General features: G+C 46.6%; 9 protein-coding genes across 9 annotated transcripts; 4 read left to right on the top strand and 5 right to left on the bottom strand.

Annotated features, from left to right (window-relative positions):
- Positions 1-690: 690 nt before the first annotated feature.
- AGABI2DRAFT_63424 (hypothetical protein) lies at positions 691-4367 on the bottom strand (the record flags this gene model as incomplete). Its single annotated transcript, XM_006458048.1, has 16 exons — positions 691-842; positions 894-1080; positions 1132-1272; positions 1338-1499; positions 1553-1702; positions 1753-1808; positions 1861-2122; positions 2184-2432; positions 2483-3118; positions 3171-3397; positions 3445-3588; positions 3637-3793; positions 3852-3925; positions 4018-4028; positions 4082-4273; positions 4327-4367. 16 exons carry the CDS (start codon positions 4365-4367, stop codon positions 691-693), a joined length of 2841 nt encoding a protein of 946 aa, XP_006458111.1.
- Positions 4368-4527: 160 nt separating this feature from the next.
- Positions 4528-5128, bottom strand: AGABI2DRAFT_199381 (hypothetical protein). The gene is made up of 3 exons (XM_006458047.1): positions 5016-5128; positions 4839-4964; positions 4528-4786 (listed from the first exon to the last, which is right to left on the bottom strand). Exons 1-3 carry the CDS (start codon positions 5074-5076, stop codon positions 4647-4649), a joined length of 327 nt encoding a protein of 108 aa, XP_006458110.1. The 5' UTR covers positions 5077-5128; the 3' UTR covers positions 4528-4646.
- Positions 5129-5232: 104 nt separating this feature from the next.
- Positions 5233-9114, top strand: AGABI2DRAFT_199377 (hypothetical protein). Its single transcript, XM_006458046.1, has 7 exons — positions 5233-5723; positions 5780-6418; positions 6467-7104; positions 7159-8027; positions 8081-8213; positions 8268-8419; positions 8471-9114. The coding sequence occupies exons 1-7, from the start codon at positions 5260-5262 to the stop codon at positions 9047-9049; spliced, it is 3474 nt and encodes a 1157-aa protein (XP_006458109.1). The 5' UTR covers positions 5233-5259; the 3' UTR covers positions 9050-9114.
- A 500-nt stretch (positions 9115-9614) lies between these two features.
- On the top strand, positions 9615-9806 carry AGABI2DRAFT_148602 (hypothetical protein; the record flags this gene model as incomplete). The annotated part of the gene is made up of 1 exon (XM_006458045.1): positions 9615-9806. One exon carries the CDS (start codon positions 9615-9617, stop codon positions 9804-9806), a length of 192 nt encoding a protein of 63 aa, XP_006458108.1.
- A 34-nt stretch (positions 9807-9840) lies between these two features.
- On the top strand, positions 9841-10648 carry AGABI2DRAFT_190466 (hypothetical protein). The gene is made up of 4 exons (XM_006458044.1): positions 9841-9961; positions 10016-10108; positions 10165-10375; positions 10430-10648. Exons 1-4 carry the CDS (start codon positions 9943-9945, stop codon positions 10494-10496), a joined length of 390 nt encoding a protein of 129 aa, XP_006458107.1. The 5' UTR covers positions 9841-9942; the 3' UTR covers positions 10497-10648.
- Positions 10649-10686: 38 nt separating this feature from the next.
- AGABI2DRAFT_148600 (hypothetical protein) lies at positions 10687-15175 on the bottom strand (the record flags this gene model as incomplete). The annotated part of the gene is made up of 14 exons (XM_006458043.1): positions 10687-10922; positions 10977-11181; positions 11234-11420; positions 11475-11526; positions 11577-11884; positions 11936-12190; positions 12240-12665; positions 12720-12817; positions 12869-13001; positions 13053-13239; positions 13289-14174; positions 14226-14343; positions 14395-14732; positions 14786-15175. 14 exons carry the CDS (start codon positions 15173-15175, stop codon positions 10687-10689), a joined length of 3819 nt encoding a protein of 1272 aa, XP_006458106.1.
- A 436-nt stretch (positions 15176-15611) lies between these two features.
- Positions 15612-15895, top strand: AGABI2DRAFT_63676 (hypothetical protein; the record flags this gene model as incomplete). The annotated part of the gene is made up of 2 exons (XM_006458042.1): positions 15612-15668; positions 15719-15895. The coding sequence occupies 2 exons, from the start codon at positions 15612-15614 to the stop codon at positions 15893-15895; spliced, it is 234 nt and encodes a 77-aa protein (XP_006458105.1).
- Positions 15896-15955: 60 nt separating this feature from the next.
- On the bottom strand, positions 15956-22570 carry AGABI2DRAFT_64126 (hypothetical protein; the record flags this gene model as incomplete). The annotated part of the gene is made up of 19 exons (XM_006458041.1): positions 15956-16159; positions 16211-16360; positions 16417-16775; positions 16820-17054; positions 17101-17231; positions 17369-17497; positions 17551-17758; positions 17810-17846; positions 17902-18009; positions 18064-18665; positions 18870-19133; positions 19188-19326; positions 19390-19533; positions 19584-19796; positions 19856-19972; positions 20029-20453; positions 20521-20643; positions 20695-21015; positions 21074-22570. The coding sequence occupies 19 exons, from the start codon at positions 22568-22570 to the stop codon at positions 15956-15958; spliced, it is 5406 nt and encodes a 1801-aa protein (XP_006458104.1).
- AGABI2DRAFT_183190 (hypothetical protein) lies at positions 22558-23821 on the bottom strand. Its single transcript, XM_006458040.1, has 4 exons — positions 23455-23821; positions 22963-23372; positions 22874-22878; positions 22558-22814 (listed from the first exon to the last, which is right to left on the bottom strand). The coding sequence occupies exons 1-4, from the start codon at positions 23688-23690 to the stop codon at positions 22803-22805; spliced, it is 663 nt and encodes a 220-aa protein (XP_006458103.1). The 5' UTR covers positions 23691-23821; the 3' UTR covers positions 22558-22802.
- Between the last annotated feature and the right edge of the window lie 91 nt (positions 23822-23912).

Genomic DNA, 23912 nt, shown 5'->3' with positions numbered 1-23912 from the left:
CGTTGAAAATAGCTTAAGGCAGGCGTGAGGACGCCGTGCGTCACCATAGTGTCGGGCACGTCGCATAAATGTGGGTAAGTATTTAGTACGAAATGTAACCAGACATTTGCGTCCCTGCTAACACGTGAACAAGACTTGACGTTCGTTCGCATAAAAATTTCCTGCTATGTTACGTGAAAGTCCCACTTTTTCCAGCCGGCCAACCTTGCTAAGTCAAGAAACTGCATGTATTTGACATGTAACATTCCTTAACATCTGTCGATTCCTCGATTCGGCTAACGATGTAAAGGAACTGACCCTGATCGATCCGTATCTCGATTCTCGATGTACTTATCACATGAGTGACATGACCATGATTCGGGTGTCGGAAAGAACAAAAAGGGCGGCTTACTTTGCCTCACCGGAACCCAGCAATATGCCGTCAATGCACTCCGAAAGAGAATAATAGTTAAATACTACGTGAGATACAGGTATGCTAGAGAGCAGGATCGAGAAAAAAGCAAAAACAATTGTGTACAGCGAAAGCCTATCGTGTTGAGTTGAAGAACCAGGATGCGCGTTTCGCTGGTGAAGAAAAAAATTGTTTCATCAGCACTGTGATCTAACCAAAACAAGAATTCGACTCACCACTAGATCAATGATCAATACAGAAGCCCGTTAGAGATGGATCATTCAAGCTGACTAAACGGCTTACCCTGTCTCTTCTTGGATGCGAGCCAAGGGATTGGATGTTACTGGTGGCCCTGTGGCAACCGGGGGAGGCGGCGCTGCTCCACCACCACCTCTCAGTGGTTTTGCTATGCGACCGAAGCTCAACGGTGATGCCGTGGAAGCTTTTTGAGCTGGTAGAAAGGATCAATTTTTTATAGGCTAATAGATGCTAAAAAGCTTACCTCTAGCTTGGTCTAAGCGCTCCTTCACGGCCTGAAGCTGTGCTTCGAACTTCTGATTTTGAGCAGACAGTCGACGATCAGCATCCTGGAGAAGGGCCTCTAGGTTTTGGATACGTTCGTTACGAGCGAGTAGTTTGCGTTCCGCGATACCGGCCTCCTTCTTGAGTGTCGAGTTCTGATCTACCAACTTAACAGGCATGAGTAATGAACCTCCAACTGATACTAAAATATATCTAACCTGTTTCTGGACAAGAGTAAGCTGTTCAAGATTGCGCTCTAAGAATGCCATCTTCTTCTGCTGAGCTTTGCTGTTACTATTGCGAATTACATTATTGTACTGCTCTTTGATTTCGTCAAGCTGAATTTCCAACTCCACAACCTGTTTCATGGATATCTCTTCAGCCGACGGCATAGCGTAGATCTAAGTTAATTCAATTAGCTCACCTTCTCACATCGGTTCTGCAAATCACGCATTAGAGATTTCTTGACACCATCGAATTCCGCAAGCTGCACGTTGATCGCCTTCCTTGTCCGCTCAAGATCCTGCGCGCTCTCAGCAAGATTCTTGCCGCCCTCTATACCAGCGGATGTTACGGCAAAAGCACGCTATCGCCATAGTTCAATCGGACCTGACTTCGGGCTAGTTTCCATCACTTTACCTTTAGTTCTTCATTCACACTCTTGAGACTATCAATCGAACCGTTGAGAATGCGAATCTCATTGCTTCTCATCTCTAGTTGCTGCTTGAGATCGGTGACCTCACTGAGGTGGGCGTCTCGCTTCGCAGCATATTGAGCTTCGAGTTTATTCTGCGAAGCACAAGGTTCAGCCACGGCTTGGACAAAGAGGAAGAGCAAACCTTGAAATCCTGCATGGTTTCGGCATCACTGGATTCTTCGTCATGTATAGTCTTTTCTATTAGCGGAAACGTTAATTAGCCCTCTTCTCGCGTATCGAATAGACTTACCAAGGAGTTCCTCGTAGTCTGCTTCTAACTGAGCGACCCGGGCGTCCATTTCGTCCTTCCTTCTTAATACCATCTCTGTTTCTTCCTGGCTTTGACGAAGTCTATCAAGGGTCTCCCTCAAAACCGTCTGTCCCTCTCCAAGTTGTCTGCGAATAGCAGTCAAATCTTCAGACGACAAAGCACCAGCCCCTTCATTATCCATACTGTCGAGCTTCATGAGGAGCTGTCGTAGTTGCTCGTCCTTCTCGGAGAAAGCTCCTTGCTGCTCATGGTGGGTATGCTTAGCCCAGATACTCTTGTAACAGACATGAAGCGATACATACCGTGTCGAATTTGGCCATCATCAATGCCATCTTTTCTTGCTTGCGCTTCTCCTTGTCATCTGCAGAAGCATCCTTCTCCGTCGCTTTTACTTCGGCGATCTGTTTCTTAAGTGCTTCAAGCTCAGCCGCGGTATCATTATTTTGCTCGCGAAGAGTCTCTATAGTGATATTTCCCTCTTTGGCCTCGTAGTCGAGGCGTTCGACCTGTAGCCTGAGCTCGTTGAGCTTTGTAGACATTTGTTTGTTTTCCTGAATGCTGTTCGTCAAAAATCGACGTTGTACTCGGTGGGAAACTTTACCTGGTTGATAGATGCTTCTTGCTCCTTCAAGAATATAAGTTCTTCCTTGAGGTCTTTGACTAGCTTCTCTGCCGTAGCCAAAGCGCTTTCCTTCTCCGCCAAAGAATCGCTGAGCTCGTTCTCCCGTCTTAGGAACTCCTCGCGCTCGTCCTTTTCCAAAGCCACAACTGTTGGTGTCTGTGGTCGACTCTCCAAATCCCGTAGACCCTCGATAGCGGGATTGACTGGGGTCATACTACGGGAGCTCGGAATTGAAGCAGGTGAAGCAGGTGCTTTCTTTGCTGGCACAGAGCTTGGCTTCGACAGTGACACCCAATCCACCTCCTCGACTTGACGCCCCGAACGCCAAATGGCAAGTTCTGCCTCTAATGCAGCGATGTGTTTTTGGTAGTTGGTATTTGATAGCTGAGCCTTCTGTAATAGTCCCTTGAGTTCCAATGGCGACAATTCGGCGTTGACACGGGCAGTATTCTTGATTGACTTGGCACGGATACCAAACCGTAGAGTTGAGAGAGTTTCGGCTTCATTATAGGACGAAGGTGAACAGTTAATGATAAGAGTTGTTCGGGAGTTGCCACCCAGCGATTCCTGGAGGATACGGGTTAATTTCGAGTCGCGGTAGGGGATGTGTTTGGCCTGACGATAGAAAGGTCAGGAGTATAAGTGAGTTTTGTGCAAAGTAATCGACCTTTTCTGTCAATGCGTTGATGACCATCCCCAAAGCCGAAAGAGACTTGTTGATTTTCTTCGCTTCCTCCAGGGTCTGCCCCGAAGCCCCTGTTTTTCCGACTTTCTCTGAACCCGCAAGGTCAACTAAGTATAGATTACCGGTCTTCTGTGCCCCAGTTTCCGTGTTCCGTTGTTGAATAGTGATTAGAAATATAGAATGAGAGCGAGACGATTCGGCATTCATATCTGGGAAATATAAATGCATATGAGTCAACCTGAGGGACAATACTTACTTGTCGATGTTACTACCCTTGCAGCACCACCGGTCCTCATGATCTCATATACTTCCCTTGCACTGCTGACATAGTAGTCCGATAGATTCTTGACATAGACGCCTCTGGATTTTTCTTCATGAACCTGAAGATTGTCGTTTTGGGCTACGAAAAAAATTAGATTGGCGCAAGACGACAGTAAATTTTACACACGTGCAAGTAAGTCGCGGATTTTTTCTAGATAAATCTCCATATATGATACTTTCACGAGGTATTCGAGATGGGGATCGCTTTCGACGATTGACTGAAAGATTTGTTCAGTAATTCGGGGTATAATTCCCTTCAGCTCATCTGAGTCTATATCAGCACCCTGGAAATTATCTCTGGAGTCAGTGCGTGAGGGTTTTAAAGATAAAGCGTTGACTTACCATCATCGTGAATGTCTTTCCACTTCCAGTCTGTCCATACGCAAAGACCGTGCCATTGTATCCATCAAGAACATCTAGTGCGTATATTGAAGATAGAGTGGTTGTCGGCAGGAAGAAGCATTCAGTGAGAACCAAGAAACTAAGCAAGTAGAGACGCAATGAGCACCTTTAACGATACTGAAGGTCCAAGTGATCAGCAAAAAGAAAGTTTTCCGAATCAAGATGCTCACTCCTTGACTCCGTATTCGAAGATCTCGGTTTGCTTAGTGCCCATCGGAAAGACCCTGTCAAAGGTAAATCCATCCTTCTCTGGCCCGGAACTGAGCTGAGCGGATTTCATTTGCACAGACTGCAGATTGCCATCGAAGGAAACGACGACTTCGCCACCTTCTCTAGTTTCGATGGCATTTACGGGTCGAAAACTGGAAGTGACGACTTAAGAATAGACGGCATGTGAAAGATCATGAGAACGAACCGACAGACGACCTTGATGTTGTTAGTGGTCAAGCTCGCCATGCTGACCAGACAAGAGGGGGGTACGATGAGGTCAAAGAACGCGTCCGATAGGGGGAATTAAGACTTGGATAACCGGAAGAGTATCCAAGGAAGGTAATAATAAGACGTAAAGCGGGAGAGCGTCACGGTTGTAAATGAGCGTTGCAAGGGCGTGTGTTTGCCGTTGTTACCCTCTATCTGGAAATGGCAGTATATTACAGCTGCACCACCAAGGCTGCAGCGAATGTAGCTAGTATACAGCGGTCATCAACTCTACAAAATATATTCCACACTCAGATGTTATTCGTCGTCACTGTCGTACGCAGGGGCTCGGGCCACACGACTGGATGATGCAGCAGGACGACGGGGAGGATCTTCACGCTGTGCAGCATCCGCAGCATCAATCCACTCTGAATATATGTCAATGGGCTCTGTCAAGTCTAGTGGAAATTTGAGAACCCTGTCCCTAGCAAAATGTGATCCGCGACTCACGATTGACTTTGCTCTGATACCGTTGATCACACACACGACACACCAGATTGGCTACACCTTCCTTTCTGTCCATGCGCACCGTCACTGATTTTTCGTGGTGGCAAAATAAGCAGGTAAACGTTGTGTCTATAGAAGTAGAAATATAAACATCAGTTAGTATAAATCACTTGGACCCACCGAGAGGAATTTTCTGGCGCGCTGGCGCTGGTTTTCTGGAAGACTTTTTGCGCTTGCCCATGGAGGAAAGAGGATACGCAATACGGTGGCGGTGGGAGCGTGAGCTTATGGAGGGGGCCAGGAATATGTGAGCACGTGATCAAGAGAGCTCGGGTCACGGGATCGGACGCGTTCAGTTGTATTCCCAGTTTTCCCACGACTCCAGCTAGCTGTTCCCCGAAAGCCAGTTATCTGCAGCTGCCCAATGGCCTCCAGACGGCCCACCACCAGGATTAAACCTTCTACGCTTCCACCTGCTCAGTCCCAACATCGTATACGATCCGCTGCCAAGGAGCTTCATACTCAAAATGCCCCCAATTCGACAGCACCTGGTTTTGCTAAGACTTCAGAGAGTGCTGGATCGAATATTCAAGTAATTATTCGTTGCCGTAATCGTTCAGATCGAGAGGTACACGAAAACACCCCGATTATCGTTACCTCCAACGGCGCGAAGAGCAAAGAGATATCCATTGAAACAGGTACACCACAATCGAGCTTGGGCGTCGTCACTTTACCTCCTCTGCGCACGTATCCCTTCGACCTCGTTTTTGGACCTGAAGCAGATCAGGCCATGATCTACCATGACGTCGTGAGCCCGATGCTGGAAGAAGTCGTGGCAGGTTATAATTGTACACTCTTTGCCTACGGACAAACAGGAACAGGAAAGACGTATGCACCCCCCCCCCCCCCTAACCATTATGATTTACAAGCTCACCTGTACCAAGATATACCATGAATGGCGACCTTAATCCGACTCCCATGGGCAATCCATCTCCCAATGCCGGGATGATACCAAGAACTCTATTCCGCCTCTTCCATTCCCTTGAAAAATCAAAATTAGACTATAGCGTCAAAATCTCCTACGTAGAACTTTACAATGAAGAACTTCGAGATTTGCTTGCAAGTGAACTCACTCCACTCGCCGGGTCAACTCAACCCATGGGTTTTGGAGGAAAAGACAAGGCCGCAGACGGACTCAAAATTTTTGACGAAGCCAGCAAGAAGGGTGTATTTATCCAAGGCTTGGAGGAGATTGCTGTCAAAGACTGCAAACATGCGTTAACTCTCTTGACGAAAGGGAGTGAACGAAGGCAAATTGCTGCAACTCGTTTCAATGATCACTCCAGCCGATCTCATTCTATCTTTTCTATCACCGTTCATGTCAAAGAAACCTCTAACGTTGGCGATGATCTACTCAAAGTCGGCAAGCTCAACCTCGTGGACCTTGCAGGCTCAGAGAACATCGGTCGCTCTGGAGCGGAAAACAAACGGGCCCGCGAAGCTGGCATGATTAATCAAAGCCTATTAACCCTTGGTCGAGTCATCAATGGATTGGTTGATAACGCCCAGCATGTGCCCTACCGGTGAGTATTCTTGTTGACTGAAGACCACGCGTTGTTAATCAAATATAGTGAATCGAAATTAACCCGCCTCTTACAAGACTCTTTGGGAGGGCGCACTAAAACCTGCATTATCGCCACTATCTCCCCTGCTCGCTCCAATTTGGAGGAAACCCTCTCCACTTTAGATTATGCCCTCCGAGCCAAGTCTATACGCAATAAACCCGAGGTCAACCAACGAATGACGCGGAACGGGCTTCTCAAGGAGTACATTGCTGAAATAGAACAACTCAAAGCTGACCTCCTAGCCGCACGAGAAAAAAGCGGCATCTTTCTTACCGAAGAACGATGGAATCAAATCAGCGCTGAGCAAGAGCTGCATCAAACGGAGCTTCAAGAGGCAAAAAAACAAATTGGACTTATCGAAAGTCAAATGCGGGCAGTTAGAGAAGAGTTTGAGCAGAGTATCGGACTTCTGATGAAGCGAGATGAAGAGCTTGCAGTAACAAAAGGGAAACTCGAACATACGAAAGAAACATTAAGCCACACAGAAGGTCGACTGCAAGAGACAACAAGCATGTTAGATGAAGAAATCATCGTACGCTCAGCGCATCAGGACACAGAATTGAAATTGAATCTGGTGGCAAAAAATCTGAAAGACGTTGCAACCGAAAGCCTGCGAGATATCGGTGGCCTGTTCGAGAAACTGGGTAGTTAATTCTCGCGTCATGCGGGAAGGTCTGGTCTGATTATTTTTTTCTCAGATAGGACTTCCGGTGTGCTGAAATCAAACATCGGTGTTGTATCCACATGCGAGTCAACGATTGCCTCCTTAACGGAGGCTATCTCTGCAAAGCTCGATAATCTACACAAATCGACAACGGACGCTACGATCAAGCTGCAGTCGTTAGCTAAAGAGGCTGCAACATCCAACATTGACAAATTGTCGACTTACTCTAGAATGATCAGCGAACAACTGATTTGTATTCGAAGCACTCTGGATACCATTCAAGAAAAAAATGAAGTCGAAGATGAAGCCCTTCAGGCCATTCAGGTGTCTCTCAGTGAAATGCAAAAGACGCTAAAGGATGAATTTATATCCTGGAGTACGAATCTGACATCGACGTCCTCTGTCATCTGCGAGGATCTACAAGAATCTAGTCAGAAAGGGCTGACGACAGTGGAAGAGGCCCTTGGGAACGTTCACGCAGTTCTAGACTCTATCCTTCATGACATCCAGCAATATATCAAAGATGTCTTATCGTCTTTGGAACAGTCACAGCGCTTAGCGAATGATGCCGCCCAAGCTGAAATTACGCACCTTCGACAGCAAAACGAAAACCTTATCCAAATCCTCAAGGAAGAGAAGATAAAAGCGGACCTGGCGAAAGAAATGGTAATGCATCGAATGTCCGAACTGCTGGATGTCTTCATGAATGAGCAATACTCGCGAATGGAGATCAACATGGACGGACTACGCGACAACAATCGAAAGGCGGAAAAAGCACTGGGATCATATCTGCAGCAGCAAACAGCTCTCATCGGTGATATCTCTGACAGCGGGAATTCCCTGCGTACAACATTACAGACCAAAGGCGAATCGACCAAGCGTACGCGGGATGGTGCTTTCAAGGTGTGTAAATGCACTTTAGTCATGGAAACAAGCTAAACTATATATTCACCTAGGCACTCAGTCAAACCCGGTCTACGATGAAGGAGAAGACCCAGGCTTTGCAATACAAGTTGTCCAGCTCAATCGCATCGCATACTGCATGGACGACAGAGCAAACAACACAGCATGGGGTATCTGCATCCGATGGTTAGTAACCCAATTTTTAGAAGTCTTCTTGTCCATTTATTGAAATGTCTTCAGCCTTTGAGCAATACAGAGGGACGAAGCGGACGAGACTTGAGGCCATAGACACACTGGGTCGTGATATGAAAACCTTCAACGGACGTCTGGGAGAAGGGTTGATGTCCAGCTCTGAGAATCTGAGGACCGCTTTCAATGACATTACCACACAAGTATGTTACTTCCGCTCGTCTCATATGGCAGCAAATGACTTCGTTTCATAGGCATCTTCACTACTGGGATCGTCATCTAATTACAATGGTAGCCTCAACAATGATTTGGACACATTGCGTATTGCCCATCGGAAGCTCATAGAGCAGGGTACCAGGCCCGATGTGTCCACGGGAAGCACGCCGCGGAAGAAAACTTGGGAATACGTCGATCACTGGGATCTTACGGAGCACCGACAAGAACTCTTACAGAGGAAGGCCAACGAGATGGGTCTGGCACCCAAAAGAAACGAAATACTCTCAGCGAGTATGACATCTCAGCCCGAGAACGAATACGCTCAAGGTGGAGAGTCAACAGGAGTAAATTCTATGCAAGCCCCGACCACTGCCGACCAAGTTAGATCGCCGACACCCAGCAGTTCTTCGCGAAGTTCTACCACGCAAGATAGTTCTGTAACACAGGCATCTTCTGTAGAGCTTGTTGCGCGCAATAAGATTAAGGAACCGCTGCAACATACAAATAAGCGGGTCTCTTCCATCGGTGGTGCACCTCTTGTGTCTCGTCCACCTCCCCTTGTAGAATCTCGGCTTAAAAACGCTGCTAGTAGACGCTCTTCCCGCTTTGCAAGATAGCCCTATATCATCGTACATGGGAGTTTCTGCTACACTTACACTTTTAACTTAATTTGTCGAATCTTTGTATTTTCTTCTCCTATAATATTGTATCATTATGTAAGCAAGTGTCGTTGAACCGGGTTGGCCGCCGGTCGCCACATCACGCTCAGTAAAAACGAGTTTGCATGTGTTTGACATGCAATTGACATGTAAATCGCATTTTGGCAAGATTTTCGCTCAGAGGATGTCATTTACGTGCGAATTACATGCGATTAGCAATTTAGCATGCAAATGACGACCCTCACTTCCTCGAGATCGCCATGCATGCCTGGAAATGAAGAGATGTCGCATCCAAAAGGATTGTTTTTGCTCTACCTTCTTCATGGTATCCATAGAAGCCCGGGTCCAACCCCACCTATCATTCTTCTTTCGTCTACTCTAGCAATAGTGTACCACAGCTTGTGTTCGAGCGTCGCATAATAAATCCTGGTTCAAAAGAAAAAACAAAGAAAAGCAAAGTTACCGACTGTGCCCAAGTTATCTAGAGATTATAGTCCATTGGCGCCGTACACCAACACGTTCGATGGCCACAAAGTTGCTTGAGGCCGTGGGAAAGTGGTTCCTTGAGCCTTCTTCGAACGAGGAACTCGAGGGCTTGAGGATACTTTTCTCACGCCTTCATTACTTTTTGATGGAATTGCAAGAGTATGCGCAAACCATGCGAGGGACCGACATCTATGCAAGAATCTTGCGCAGGACATGCGCTTTTTGTTGATCGCATGTCAATTACATGTCAATTGCATGTCAAACACATGCAAACTCGTTTTTACTGAGCATCACGTTTGACCCTTCCCCAGTTCCACAGGCCTTAGTATAGGATTGGTTTAGGGCGTGCTCGACATTCGCAAAACATGGCGGCTGGCCTCAGAAGTTGGTATTACTACCCTCGCAACTCTGCTCATTGCCTTAATAACGAGTCGATAGCTGTTATCCTGCTCTCCTTCGTCCTCGCCGTCGGGTTCCTCTTAATCATCCTCTCATGTGCCCTATGGGCTAACTGGCTCCCCCTTCTCGTTGGTATGTTTGTTTGCATACCCTCACTGTTCCACTCAACTGACCCTGCGTTTATTCAGCGCTGACGTTCGTCCTTGCACCACTTCCGAATGCCGTCTTCTCTCACCTTGCCTCGGACGAGTTCGCATCCTATGAGAACTCTGGGCCAGTCGACCTAGGACGTTTCACGACATCTCTCATCGTCATCACCGGCTTTGCTCTCCCTATCGTCCTCGCACATTCAGGAATTATCGATTCCAAGGCATCGGCCATGTCCATCGTGGGCGGAGGGTACGTTTGTTAATTTTGGCTTAAAGTAAACCTGTCTTCACTAATCTAGAGCAGACTTGTCTACGGCACCATCCTTGCTTACTCCGCTGCTTTCAATCAAAGCGAATCAGAATATGACTAAACTACATTCACTTCCCAAGATACTTTTTCTGTTTTGTAATGAACCTGTGCTCTGGCCAACATACATACATACTTCTTGTCACCAAGTCGAATTATAATAGCTTGTATTCTGTATCTGCTCCAGGAAAATGCTCAGGTGCTACATTAAATATGTCAAATGCCAGAAGTCACTAAATCAATTGTAGGGAGTTTCAACTGCGGACAGCCGCGATGATCTCTGCTTTGGCAGGTTTGATATCAAACCCTACAGCCCGGACTTGTGCTACGAGTTCGAAATGGCCATTCGTGAGGAAGCAGATGGGAAACTCAATCTCTCGTGTCATCCCCTCATCCAAGCGCCCAATAGGAATATCGGCGATGACACCCTCGTAAATCAAACAGTCACTTGGTTCAAGGTCAAGAGTCAGACTGAGGGGTATTGCAAATGCTGGAGAATTTATTCGTGGGTAACTTCCGGTGTCCAGATCAAGGACCGACTCACAAGACAGGTTGGTTATTCGTACTTTTAGCTTCAAGAATTCATTCGCCTTCCAGACGCGCCTCCCATCGATCGTATTCTCTTTAGGTAGATCACAAGATATCAGCGATAGGTCTACCCGTGCTACATTGGATTTAAAGGCCTCCAGCATAGGTAATGTCATACGCTGCTGACGGAGTGACATTTCACCTGTGCGAGTGCCTCCAACCTGCAATTTCAGTCAGTTCACTGGTCAACAAGACAGACTGAAGAGAGCGAACCTCTTTCCAGTAACCCTGAATACTTTTGAACAAAGCTTCTCTATACCAGAATAATTCCCTCTGCAGGTGGAGCTCAGCAGTAGACAGCTTGTCCTTAGCCACCACAAATTGCCGATCCGATAGAGTCGGTATCGGTTTTGAGGTATCCTCTTCAGACAGTGCTGTCCTCCTCAATGGCAAAACCACCCTATATGCCGTCATCAATGTTTAGATTAAAGAAATGTTAGCGATGCTTACAGACCTTGATGTAGACCCAGGCGGTATGGTGGTCGTAGTAGATGAATGTGATGTCCCTGGTCTATATGTCAAGTTTATCTTTTCAGGAACTTCCAGGTTGACGCACCGTATTGCTCGCGCTCAAATGTTACTTCGAATGGTGACCCATATACATTGCGTACCTCGACCGAGAATAAACACCAACTCGCTCCATCATCTACACCCAAATTATTATGATGCGTGGTCGTTGATGGCGTTTGTATGTAGTCCATATACGAGGGAAACGGGATTAAATCCATATTTTGGCACTGGAGCATCGGATAGACGGTAACCATGATAGGATGCGACAGCTGCCGAGTATAAAAATAATCAGATGGTTGTTCAAGGTCGGTACGATGTGTGTATGAGTAAGAGACGTGAACATTTCCATTGGTACTTATTGACAAGCTTATCAGTAATGAAGCTGAGGGGAAGAGAGACACTCACCAGCCCGATTTTCCGAAACAGGATATACTCAGGCTCAGAGTATGTCCTGGAGGAATAAACCTACCTTCACTTTTGTTCCAAGTAAAAACAGGCTGATTGATAAGACTATGCTCAGTCTCGTAGACATCTGAACTGGACATTGCCCCTTCCGCTAACGCCTGTTGAGCAGGTTCAATAGTGGAGTCGTCGAACGCTAGATGCACAAAGTCTATGGGTAACAACGATATATTCTCAAGCGTTATGCGTAGAGTTGATCTTACATTACCTTTCAGTATGCAATATCTAGCACTGGAAAGAGACTCACCGCTCGCCCTCATATAACATCAAAGCTCCATGATTGACCGATGTTCTACGTATTCTTAACAGCGGTTGCTCAGGGACCACCTTACATTCCAGGAAACGTAAATTTGTGCGGGGATTCAGCTGGCTGGAGTGGTATTTGATCGACCTCTTCGGTTTTTCCCATGGAAGTGATTCCAAACCCCAATACTTGTAACGTTCAGCCTCACATATGAGTGCGCTCTTTCTCCTGGTGATCCTCTCTTCCTCCTCTGCCGTATTGAGAGGCAGTATGAACTCTTGAGTGATACCACCAGGTGCTTGTACAAAGCACCCCCGGATAGTGAGAATGCCTGTCGCCATAACTTTGCCTGGTATAACCACCTGGTGAAATGAACTCGCTGGCAAGACAACGCGGACCGGCTCGGATTGGAATTTTACGCCTGAAGTACTAAGGGAGAAAATGAGAAAATGCCTCTGTGGCCCGACATGGTGTCCAGTTCACCTTAACGAGAGGCACTGAAGTTCTAGATCAAAGATAAAGGGATTTTGCAGCACGACGACGAACTCTAGCACCTCATTCTGAGCCACGATCTCTTGGTCCTACGAATTCATCTGTGAGTGCGTCTGGTGATACATCGGGCGTGCGCAAACCTTTTTAGCAGTGACTCTCCGAGGATTATACAGGAAAGGATCTGTGATGCCCTGAATGATGGGAGTTAAATCAGACTTTTGTTTCGATAAAACCGACAAGTGCTTTTCAACAGGCAGTCTAACGAGTGGTACACTACACCTCGTCAGAATACGAAGCCTGATAGCAGACGGACCCACCACTTACGGGGCGAGAGCGACACTAACCACCGGTCGTCCGGACCAGTACTCGAAGAATCTCGAGTCTCCTCGTCGACGAGCTGTCGTTATGGCACGCATAGACGTCGAATACAGGTGATGTTGATCCCCAGGAGAAAGCACTGTTTGCAGGGTTTTCAAAGACGACAAAGCAAACTGGGCGACAGCAGGGAAATCTGGCCTACATCAGTGAATGATTATTAAAAACAGTATCTTGCAGCTCACCCGGCAAGGCTTCCGCCACCGCGACTGCTTCCCTGACAACACCCACTTGCAATTCGGGCCATCCATAGGTTTCAGGCCGCTCCAATTCCGAACCATCATCATTTGTACTGGCCTCATTCTGACTCGACTCGGCCAATTCAGTTTCTTGAGTCGATGCATGCAATAACTTGACAGCATCGAGGTCAATACCGATTGTTTTGCATACTTGTTTAAGAATCCTGAGCACACTGTCATTCCCCAATGAGCTTTCGCTCATTCTGACAGCAACGGACCCCTGGTCGAGATAGGTAAGAGGATTGGTCGGTGTGATATTCCCATTTTCAATGCCAAGTCCCGTATTCCGAGGCCCTGATACCTTCGTGATACCATCCTCTTCACGTCCACAGACTATAAGATCCATTACACATCCCAATACTTCACGCAATAAGTATGCTTCCTTCCGCTTGTAGCCAAGGCATGCATAAACGCTAGCCATAGTCGTCAGTATAGACAATCTCTCCCGAGGATGAAGATGTAACAGCCAGGGACCATGAATTTGACCAAGGACATTTGATATTGAAGATCGCGAGATGCCAGAGTATTTGGTCAAGCGTTCTAGATTGAGCCATTGATCAGCTTCATCATGCGCTAGAGTTGGCGGAAGGTGCGCCTTGGGCCCTGGTTGCAACATTGTGGTAAATGCAAGTGGACCCCATCCCTTGGCAGACCAAACTGCGAAAAGCAGTGAAGAATGACGCAACACACAGCAAGAATATAGATACGCAAGGGGAGCATAGATGGACTCGCCCTCATAGTAGAGGGGTGACTTGTGATAAAGTGTAGTAGCTTGAGTGAGTTTTTCAATGGCGTCTGACCAGGGTTCTTTTGAAGAAGTGGTCGAGTTATGCTGACACGCCCTCGTTAGAATATGCGATGAGTTATCTCAGGTTACAAATACCAAACCGTGGCCTGCGGACCAAGCTTCAACGACAGAGATGGTGGCCAAACCCTCGAGCACGGCTGCGTGCCATGCATGATCTTGCGAATTCTTGAACAGTTGTAGTGCTTCGGTATACCTATTCATTCGGCTGATTAACTTGGTGGGTTACCGAGGATAATTGACTCACCAGATAGTCGAATCTTCTGTGCGGCCAGCGAGCAAAAAGAAATCGCCTAGCATTTTGTAGAGACGTGCATGGGATGAAGCTACGCCAATTGTGCTTAATCGCTTTTTGGGAGGCTGTACACCTAGTCGATAGTTCGGCCCAGAGGATGAATTGCGTTTCATGGGCGGAATCGAAGTCGAAGCAGAATCCGACTTCAACACGTCTGGACTACTAAAATTCGGGACGGATCCTCTCCTATCCGAGTCAAGAGATAACGGAAGCTCGGATAAAGGTGGTAAAGCAGCTAATAGAGAGCCGTTAAGATACTCATTGCCAAATGGACTCTCAAGTGCTTGCATCTACGATATTGTCAAATCTTGCAAGTGCCGAAGCATATGAGATGCTTACGAACCACGACTCCGAACTCTCCAAGGATCTGTGAACACAAGTCGGCCAGCAAGGTCCCAATGTACAATCTCTTGTTTCCCATCATGCTAGGTATAATTACCACTCCAGGAAGATCATTACTCGCGCTTAGATTGGTAGCAATGTCATTCTCTTCAAACACAAAACATGTTCTGGCCAACGGAAACTGATTTGAAGCAGGAAAGATATCGAGTAATGCAGCATTGAACTGAGAGTAAATTGATTTCAATGTGCTCGTTTGACAAAATGATGCTATTCCGATGACAGCAAGCGGGAATTGTGATGGTCGCAGAAGAGAGAGCGCATATTGAGACGGCGGCGGCGGGTGAGTAGGGAAGTTCAGGTGTAGGTGACCGGCGGAGAGGGGATTCGGCATAAATCGAGCTAGGCATTTGACCTGTCGTCAGCTCGGCTTCTTAGTTGAGGAGTGTGGTCGGGTAGCACACCTCTTTCCCCTTTGGCGTCTGTTGGGATATCTCCAAGCCTTATAGTATCAAACCCACGTATTTCAGAGACACATCTTTCGAACGAGGCCTGAGGCGTGGCGCCGACGGGTAGAAGGAGTATCTGAACATGAGCGAGAGAAGCAAAGGCGTGATTATCCATAGCCCATGCAGAGGGTGTTGAAGGATAGAAAATAGCAGATGTCGATTAATGGAATCCCATCAAACTACATAAACAAAGACTGCATCGCATCATTCATCCACGTCGGACCAAGCACATATCTACCATGGTATGTTTCCACCTTTCCCTCGACATTATAATACTAAGCCATAGTCTAGGGCATAAGCGACAAAGCACTCGGAGGAGCCATGCTTCTGACGGCAGCAGTTGTGTTCGCCTACTATACGACATGGGCCATCCTGCTGGTAAGCTGCCTTTTCCTTGCAAACTGTTATTTATTTATCCTTTGTATGAGCCATTCTTCGATTCTTCCAGTTACATACATGGCCTGTTTCCTCCTCGTGAATGGGCCGTTCGACTTCCTGCTTTTATTCTCGTTCTAGGGCTTACAGTTATTGGTATTTTCGCTGGCCGAACTATCGCCCAAGAAAACAAGAGAAAGGCCGAAAAAGCGCGACTCAGAACAGCATGATCGTGTTTTATGTATTTATCACATATTTTACATGCTTATACACTGGCTACGTATGCAGCCTCACGTCCTCCAATTTAACTTATCGACTGTTGTTTTCTTCTCTACGTTGGCTCTTTTGTCCATCATCACCTTTACAGGGTCACGTTTCCCCTCTAGTAACCGCAACTTCTCTGTGGCAATAATATCTTTTGCTGTTTGATCTGCCAAAACCTCCAGCGGCATTTCCGGAGGTGGTTCTGAAAGCCATTCGAAGGCCCTGTTTATCTGCAGTCACGGTTGAGGCTTGTTCCTGGGACAAACACAGAACCCGCGTACCTTCATTAGCACAGATTCGCCGCGAACCACGCTCTGAAGACGATTGAGCGTATTTTTCTGCGCTGTCTTATCTAAACGTAGTGGGATCCGTAGGCACCCCAAGAAGTTGAATAAATCCACCACTGATGACGCTATGAACTCCGTCATTATCTGAAAGAGGATGCCAGTAAAGTCCCGAAGTCCGAATAAATGATAAAACAACTGACGGGCGAAATACCACTTTGTTCTTCTGTCTCAAGAATTCCAATCATAGACTCGAACGGCGGCCAAAGTTCGTTCCATACAGAATGATATATATGGCCAGGCTGTTGTAGTTCTGTTGAACGCTTCGCGACCATTAACCATAGTTTGATTGCTAGATATGCTTGATTTATATCTGCCGTGGCGAAATTCAAAACACGATTTGTCGACCCCGCATAAGGCCAGAATGCACCCAAGTACACCACAGCGAATGATTTGAGCTCTCTAAAGAGCTTGGTCGCCCAGGAGTTATCTCTTTTTTCGGAAAGCGCAGCGATAGCGAGAAGATTCCATGCCCTGATACTACGCAACTGGGGGCGATGATCTCTCTGTGGCAGGGTGAACTTGATGGTAAGAGTTGGCAGTGACTGGTGCTTACCTCTGTGATCGTGGATAACCTTTGCAGGGCAGAAGCATCGTACAACGTCGCATTGAAAATCATCTTTGCCACAGCGAGTGACGCATGAAAATCTTGTTCTATCTGGCCATCCATCCAGTTATAATTATCGAGCCAATGCCCCCCACAGTCAACCAATCCCACATATAGTTGGGAATGCAGCGAGACTGGTGTAATACCAGGAGATAATTCCGCAGTGCCTAGAGCCTGAAGATTTGTCAATAAGATTTTGCTAGTCAGAATACACTCTTACCTCCAGGACAGATTTTAGAGTATTCGCTGACAATCGTGTCTTCATTCGTAGTCCTTCGTTTATAATTTCATACACCGTAGCAATGGCAGTAGATAGTGGACCCTGAGAGTGTGTCTTTCCGTGCACGACAACTAATAGCCGAGATATACTTTTAGTGTCCACCTGCAACCTGATCAATGTGATACGGAGCAACGCATCAAGGTATGATGCTAAGTCCTAGGTGACCAAGCTAAGTGTGTGTTTGTCTATACAGTATGAGAAGATCCACTGACGTTGCTATTGCTTTTATTATGTTGGAGTACAATGGCAGCTATATCAACTAAAGGTGACGCGTTAATCGTTGCACCACTGCCGTCAGACAGCCGCTGCGCGAAGTTGATGAGTTGTTTAAAAGTCACTGGTACTATGTTGTAGATCAGGCGTCACGTTTCAGATAAACCATGTACTCACGATTCAACAGTTCAGAACTATAGCGATCGTCGTGCACAATGTCCACGAAATACTGTAAATTGTGGAAGAGGTCCTGGAGCAAGGCGGTGTCCGTCTCAGGCGATCGTGCGAACGTATCTTGAAGTAATTCGTCACTTAAAGACGACGAGCTCTTGTGTAATTCTAGTGCACGTCTAAGGGCAAGGAACATCTTTTTCTCCAAAGGTCGCTACAATATTATCAGCGAAGGCGTCCAATAAAAGGGTGGGAGGACAGTCACCCTCAACAGACTGATGAGTAGACCCGATCTGGAATATCTATAAAAAAGTTAAAATTGAGTCGTCTGAAGAAAACACACTGCTAGGTCCTTACTTCTCAAAAATATCTCCAACAAACGATAAGCCCTGTTCTGTCAAAGAGTCTTGTCCAAATTGATTGACTTGAGGATTCACTATTTTTAGAATTCTCTCGATCACATTCCTGCGAAGTAATTAATGCGCTATATCGACCGAGAGAGATAGATATCATGCATACAACAAAAGCGAGCCTGTAGTGGTCATGGATTTGTTGAAAAACGCTTGAACGACGGAGAGGGCTATCTGTCGTACTTCATAGGGAGCATCCGCTTCGAAAAGATCAAGTGCCCTGGTGGTCGCTTTCTTGAAAACCTGACCCGAAAACACATTGAGGTCACGGTTCTCAAAGTCGTGTTTATATATGATAACGTGAACCGCTTCCAGTATGTGTTTGATGGAAAGGGCTGGTAGTTCTATTATCCCCTCGTACGTTGCTAGCATATTGAGAGGTATATCAGCGTATGCGGTGCCGACGAGCACTTCAACCTCCTCGCCGCTATCATGCGAGTTACTGACGATGATAGACGCCGGCAGTTCGGTTTTATGCCAAGAATCTAAAAGTGACAACAGTCCCCCAAGGCATGGAAGTGCAACCACTGGAATCGATCTGATTTCGCCATAAGCCACTTGAACCCCGTGCCCGTTGGCATAGGGCAGAGCGACTGATACATCTTGAAAACCCAACGTCCTCATTAATTGTGCTTTGAGTTTGATTAGTGAAAGGCCGTCGATCTTCACTCCATCCGAAAGCATGTCAAGGGCTAGCACGATTAAAGAAACCTATTTCGAGAGATCAGGAAGTTGCATCGCAGGTAAAGGAGTTTCATTCGTACGTTGAGACGCATCGAATCTGACTCTGACACGAGTGAGTCATGATCACCCTTCTGCACAAGAGTTAGCAGTTTCAAGATAAATCTTAAACGCACTCACTGGATCAGTATCTGAGTAAATGGCTCGGCCGTATTCATGGTTGTCATTCAAGACTGTTAGTACTGAATCCCATGAGAGCACTGTAACCCCAATCGAAGGGAGAGTGGTCAAAGAAGAAAACCAAAAAGCCGCCGGAGACGAAAACATACCTTGCCACCTGGGAATATGGGTCCGTAATTGTGCCAGGAATAACGTCAATTTGAGTCGGTCGAATATCGGAGCTCGGGTGGCCATCTCGTCGAAACAGGATGTGATTGCCTCGAAATGGGCAGGCAAAAGGCTAGAACAATGAGTTTTCACTAGTAGTCGCACTTCCTCCTGATACTTCCGGTGAGTGCTATCTCGACGGAAAGATCAAGGGTACTTATATACCTCAGAGTCTGTCCAGAGAAGAGAAAAAAATATTTGAAAGACCTTGGCGACGCTGGATCTCCATTGCCGGCCATCAACATTGAAGGATGGATTACACACGTCCTGAATGATACGGAATAGACGTGTTGCAGATCTTGCGCTTTTTATTGAAGATAGGGGAAGTGAGACCCTCGCATTATGACAAAAACCACGAATTTATTACCGTTTTTCCCAACTTCTACTTGGCGAGAGCCGCTTCACCAAGAGACTGATAAGTGCTTCTGGGTCGACGGATAAGATACGCAACAAAACTACAGTTCTCAACTTGGCGATCTCTGGTCGTTGCGTATTATATAATTTCCATGCACTATGAGAGACTCAGAAGACATCGGAACACAGAAAGGGTTGGCTGTTTACCATTTTGAGAGAAGATGTTCGTTCTTGAAAACAAAATTGTCCATCTCGTGAGTTTCTATTAAAGCAGACGAAGTGAAAAAGGCATGTAAAAAGTGGGCAATCATCAGTATCACGTCTTCGGATTCAATTTTGAGATGGAGTGCGATAGCTTTCATAATTGCAGGATCGATGAAAATCGGGTCAACGTCGACAACCTCTCTGGGAAATCTGCGCCTGATAGAATGATCAAGCTCAAAACGCGACAAATGCATTGCATGTGTGGGCCGGCTTACCTGGAAGGAAGTGACACTATAATATCATTATCTACTAAGCCGGTCGAAAGAAGATATGTCCTATCACATCCATAAAGCAGCAAGCAGCTTGCTAGAGTAGATTGGATGATATTCAAGCTGCAGTTACAACGGTTTAGTAATGTAGCTGTCTCGTATATGCTTACAAAACGCACGCTTTTGGCCGAGTATTCGCATGTTGTATAGCATCGTGGATCGCAGGAACTGATGAAAAGTGATAATTTGCGAAAAGTGGTTGATATCGTTGGCGTCCGAGGGACCGCAGCCAGAGAGAAGCCAGTACTGTCTTAGAAAATAGAAATATTCCTTGTAGAGGATTGCCACTAGATTCGAGCTCCGCGATGAATCGGCTATAGACATTTAAGGGTATGTCTACCCCTGATCTCGAGAGGAGACTTAGCCACCTCAATCCTTTCCCAAGTCCTAGTTGCGATGAGCGGATACTTTCTAGCATGGCCGACCAAGTGCCTGTTTCTAAGGCAGGAGACCTGTTCGAGATATCCCCCGTAGGGAAAGTAATCGAGGTACGGTGATCGGAATCTTGAGAAAATACTTTCAGGATAGCCGTGGATGATGCTATCTGTGTACGTATTTCCCTTCTATGAGAAATGACCAAACTAAGCCAGTTGATTTCTTACCTCGTCTACAGTTCCATAGGAATCAACGAATTCTAACCATCGTAAGTAGATGGTGTCGGTGGCCGAAAACAATACGCGTGCTTGGGAGAGTCGTAAGATGTGATGTAGAGCTTGTTCGCACTGTTCCGAACGCTGGCTAGCGATCAGCACGGAAGAAATAACAGGAAAAGAGTGATAGCTCACTTCTAATACCGATTTGTTGTGATTCAAGTTCCGTAAATCCATTTTCACCGTCATATGGACCAAGTCATCACAAGTCTCGAATAATGAGCTCGAGAATAGATTAATGTTTTGGTTATGTAAAGCTAGCAGCCAGCGACGTGCATATTGATCCAATAAAGCGTGACGAGAAGCTAGATAATCACCACCGTTTTGCATAGATCCAGCATGGATTGGGCGCTCATATAGGACCGGCGGCCATTGATTAACTAGGGTGCTCGTCATGCCTGGCAAAGGCTTGCCTTTCCCAAGGTAGTCACGAAAAACAACTGCTAGCTGGCTATCCTAGAATATCATTCAATTTACCGCAACACGATAGATAGCGATGCCTTAAGATGCTGACCTCGTCAATTATCCAAGTGAAGACTGCCCGTGCCAGTCTTTCTAGTCCATAGTTTGACATAAGGCCATCGGGCCACATCCTTCTAACCAAGAGCAGAAAACCAGATTCATTGACGTAAAGGTCGGTGTCGGATAAGCACGCCTCAATAGCCGAAACAAGCGTCTCAACATCAATTGAAAGGTCGAGGCCGAGCGGTAAAGGAAAGGAACAAGGTCGAGCCCTGTCCCGCCACATCGATGCTAGGTCCTTAAAACTTTCCCCATTTTGAGTGACGAAAAATGTCAGTTGCTGTAGATGCGACAGCATCATGTACGCTGCTGCATCCGAGTGGATATGAAATTCATGAGCAAGAACATCCCGCATGTGAGAAAGAGATAGAGTGTCAAAGGGGTGTGATGCTTCTTCCGTCTCGGCATCGGGAAGCATATCAATATGGGTGACGTTGAGAAATTCAGAAGAGGTGCTAAATGATGTACCAAGAGTGATTGATGGCGATTTCAAAGCGGCGGCCATGTGTACCAGGTTTGACCAGGTGTAAAGCATAGAATGCTCATTTCGCAGAAGACTGTTTTCCTGAAGGTATTCTTCTGTGGCGGGAGATGCAGATAAGCCATCTATAAGTTCGTCGCACCAGTTGAGAGTATGATGGAGCTCGAAGTCGGGAACTTTTGGGTGCTCGTAGTTCATACCCTCGTCCTTGTGTGCAATGAGGAGTGTCCCAAGTGATAACCCGTAATTCAGGATCTTTAACTGAGTTGATAGAACATCTTGAAAGATGGAAATCTCTTCATACGACTTCTTCGACAGATCCTGCTGCGTCAAGTCTATAATACCATGATAAGCCTCAAGACAAGACCGCCGCAGTAACGGGAACTGAATCGTCAAGTCGGCAGAGTCTATTACAGCAGACACGCAGGGCTTCTCAGTAGCATCGCCCAAACAGTGTGTATGCACAAACTGCGAACAAGCATCACATCGTAAGCCTTGTAAAGAACAACCCCAAAGGGGCTGCTGGCATATGGAACAAAGCGAAAGGGTGAAGAGACTGATTTGGCGAAATTTATGTCGGCCATTTGTACTCCCAGGATAAAAATCGTTCCAAAATTTGGAGTATCGAAATACAGCAACCCTTTGGATATGTGGGTCGACGACGTGGGCATATTGGACAAGCGCACTGCCTTCGGGGTTATCGTAACATTCGAGATGGACTGCACAGGTACAGTCCGGACATAACAATCCAAAGCCATATATACCTTTCCTGCACACATTGCATTCGTACTGATTGGAGCTAATGAACGAGGTGTGACGGTGTCGAAATTGCCATGGGATGAAATGGTGTTCATGCAGCCACTTGTCGAGTGACGGGTTTCGAGAAAAATGAGTTGTTGGGGGCTGACTGATGAAAACATGTCCGATTGATCGTGGCCAAAAAATAGATAGAAGAACAATTGCGCTCCTCCGAGCCTTGGGTGTATGATAAGCGACGATTTGGAGCATATCCAAATAGGCATCAGCTTTCAAGTCGACTATGGTTTCAAGTAAAGTCTGGAGGGCCGGGATGTTTACTAGGTCTTTCTCGTCCGAAGCGCTAAATCCAATAGTGTCGAGTGCGCATCCAAGCAAAGGGGGGATCACTGATGACAAGTAATAAATCGGCATGGGTTGGGCAGGTGCGTTGGTAGACTGAATTTTCAAGGCCTTGCCTGCGGGAGTCCAAGGGCTCCAGGCTTTATTTTGATGACTTTGTAATTTGTCTTCAGCTACTTCATCAACATGAATTGAAACAAGAGGATGGCTGACCGAATCTGGGGCGAAATGTTACATTAGCCAATCGCATAATTGAACGCAGTGGACTTCACCATCAACGGCGACCAGATTAGACTCGAAACCCTGCAGCTTTCTAAGACGCCAGAGTGTGTTTCTGATGATGCCATGATTGAAAAATAGAATCAGCCGAGGATACATCGCCTTATTAAAGGTTGAGAATGCTGGAATGAGAGCCAGACCAATTTGTGAGATCGTGCTGTAATCATGAGCATTGATATGAAGCAATACTTGTGCTACGTTCAATGACACCGCCTGTAAAGCATTGGGCGGACAAGAGGGACGGGGTAAAGCCGTCTGGAATCGGCAATCCTCTGCTACAACAGATGCAAGGACAGATATGCAGAGAGCTAGAAGCTCCGAAACGAAGATCTGAGCCTTTCGGTTTGGGGACGGCGATCGCGATTTTCTGCCACTGTTGGAAAAGCTATTTCTGGAACGGCGAAAGGGCGAAGACGATGGCTTAAAGCTAGAACTGGACGACAAAACAGATTTTTGGGTTGAACTATAGCAAAAGTCGGAAAAGGTTCTAGATCCAATTTAACTTTGTACTGTACCCGGTATCGTCAAAGATATCCCACCGCTGTTCCAGCGACAGAACTAAGATTTCTTGCAGCTGAATCATGAGATGAAAGGTGGGGTCGATGGAGTGTTCCTCGTCGTCCGAATCCTCTCCTCTGAGCTGGCCACCACCTAGTTTACCCACCTGCGATTTCACAGCGTCTGCAAAACTCTGCTCACGTGTGGGTCCGTCGTGCAATGTGCTAATCGTGTCAAGCACCGAGGGTGGCATAGACCGATTGCACAACTGCGATAAGATGTGTGCCAAGAGCTTACGACCTTCATCTCTTGCTCGATTGACAGAGTGGGACTTTGGAGGTCTTGTAAGAACGTCTTTCGTTATAGTATCGTCGGTTGAAGTTGACAGACGAAATTGGGGGAGGTCAGGCGCTCGGACGCCAGTAGGCGTAAATGGGAAAGTCGCGTCGAGGGAGAATTGGAGATCTCGTTCGGG

This window comes from Agaricus bisporus (genome assembly GCF_000300575.1).
Source record: "Agaricus bisporus var. bisporus H97 unplaced genomic scaffold AGABI2scaffold_2, whole genome shotgun sequence".
In the NCBI taxonomy this organism is placed as follows: domain Eukaryota; kingdom Fungi; phylum Basidiomycota; class Agaricomycetes; order Agaricales; family Agaricaceae; genus Agaricus; species Agaricus bisporus.
The sequence above is the reverse complement of the archived record's forward strand: the minus strand, read 5'-3'. Positions and strand labels throughout refer to the sequence as shown.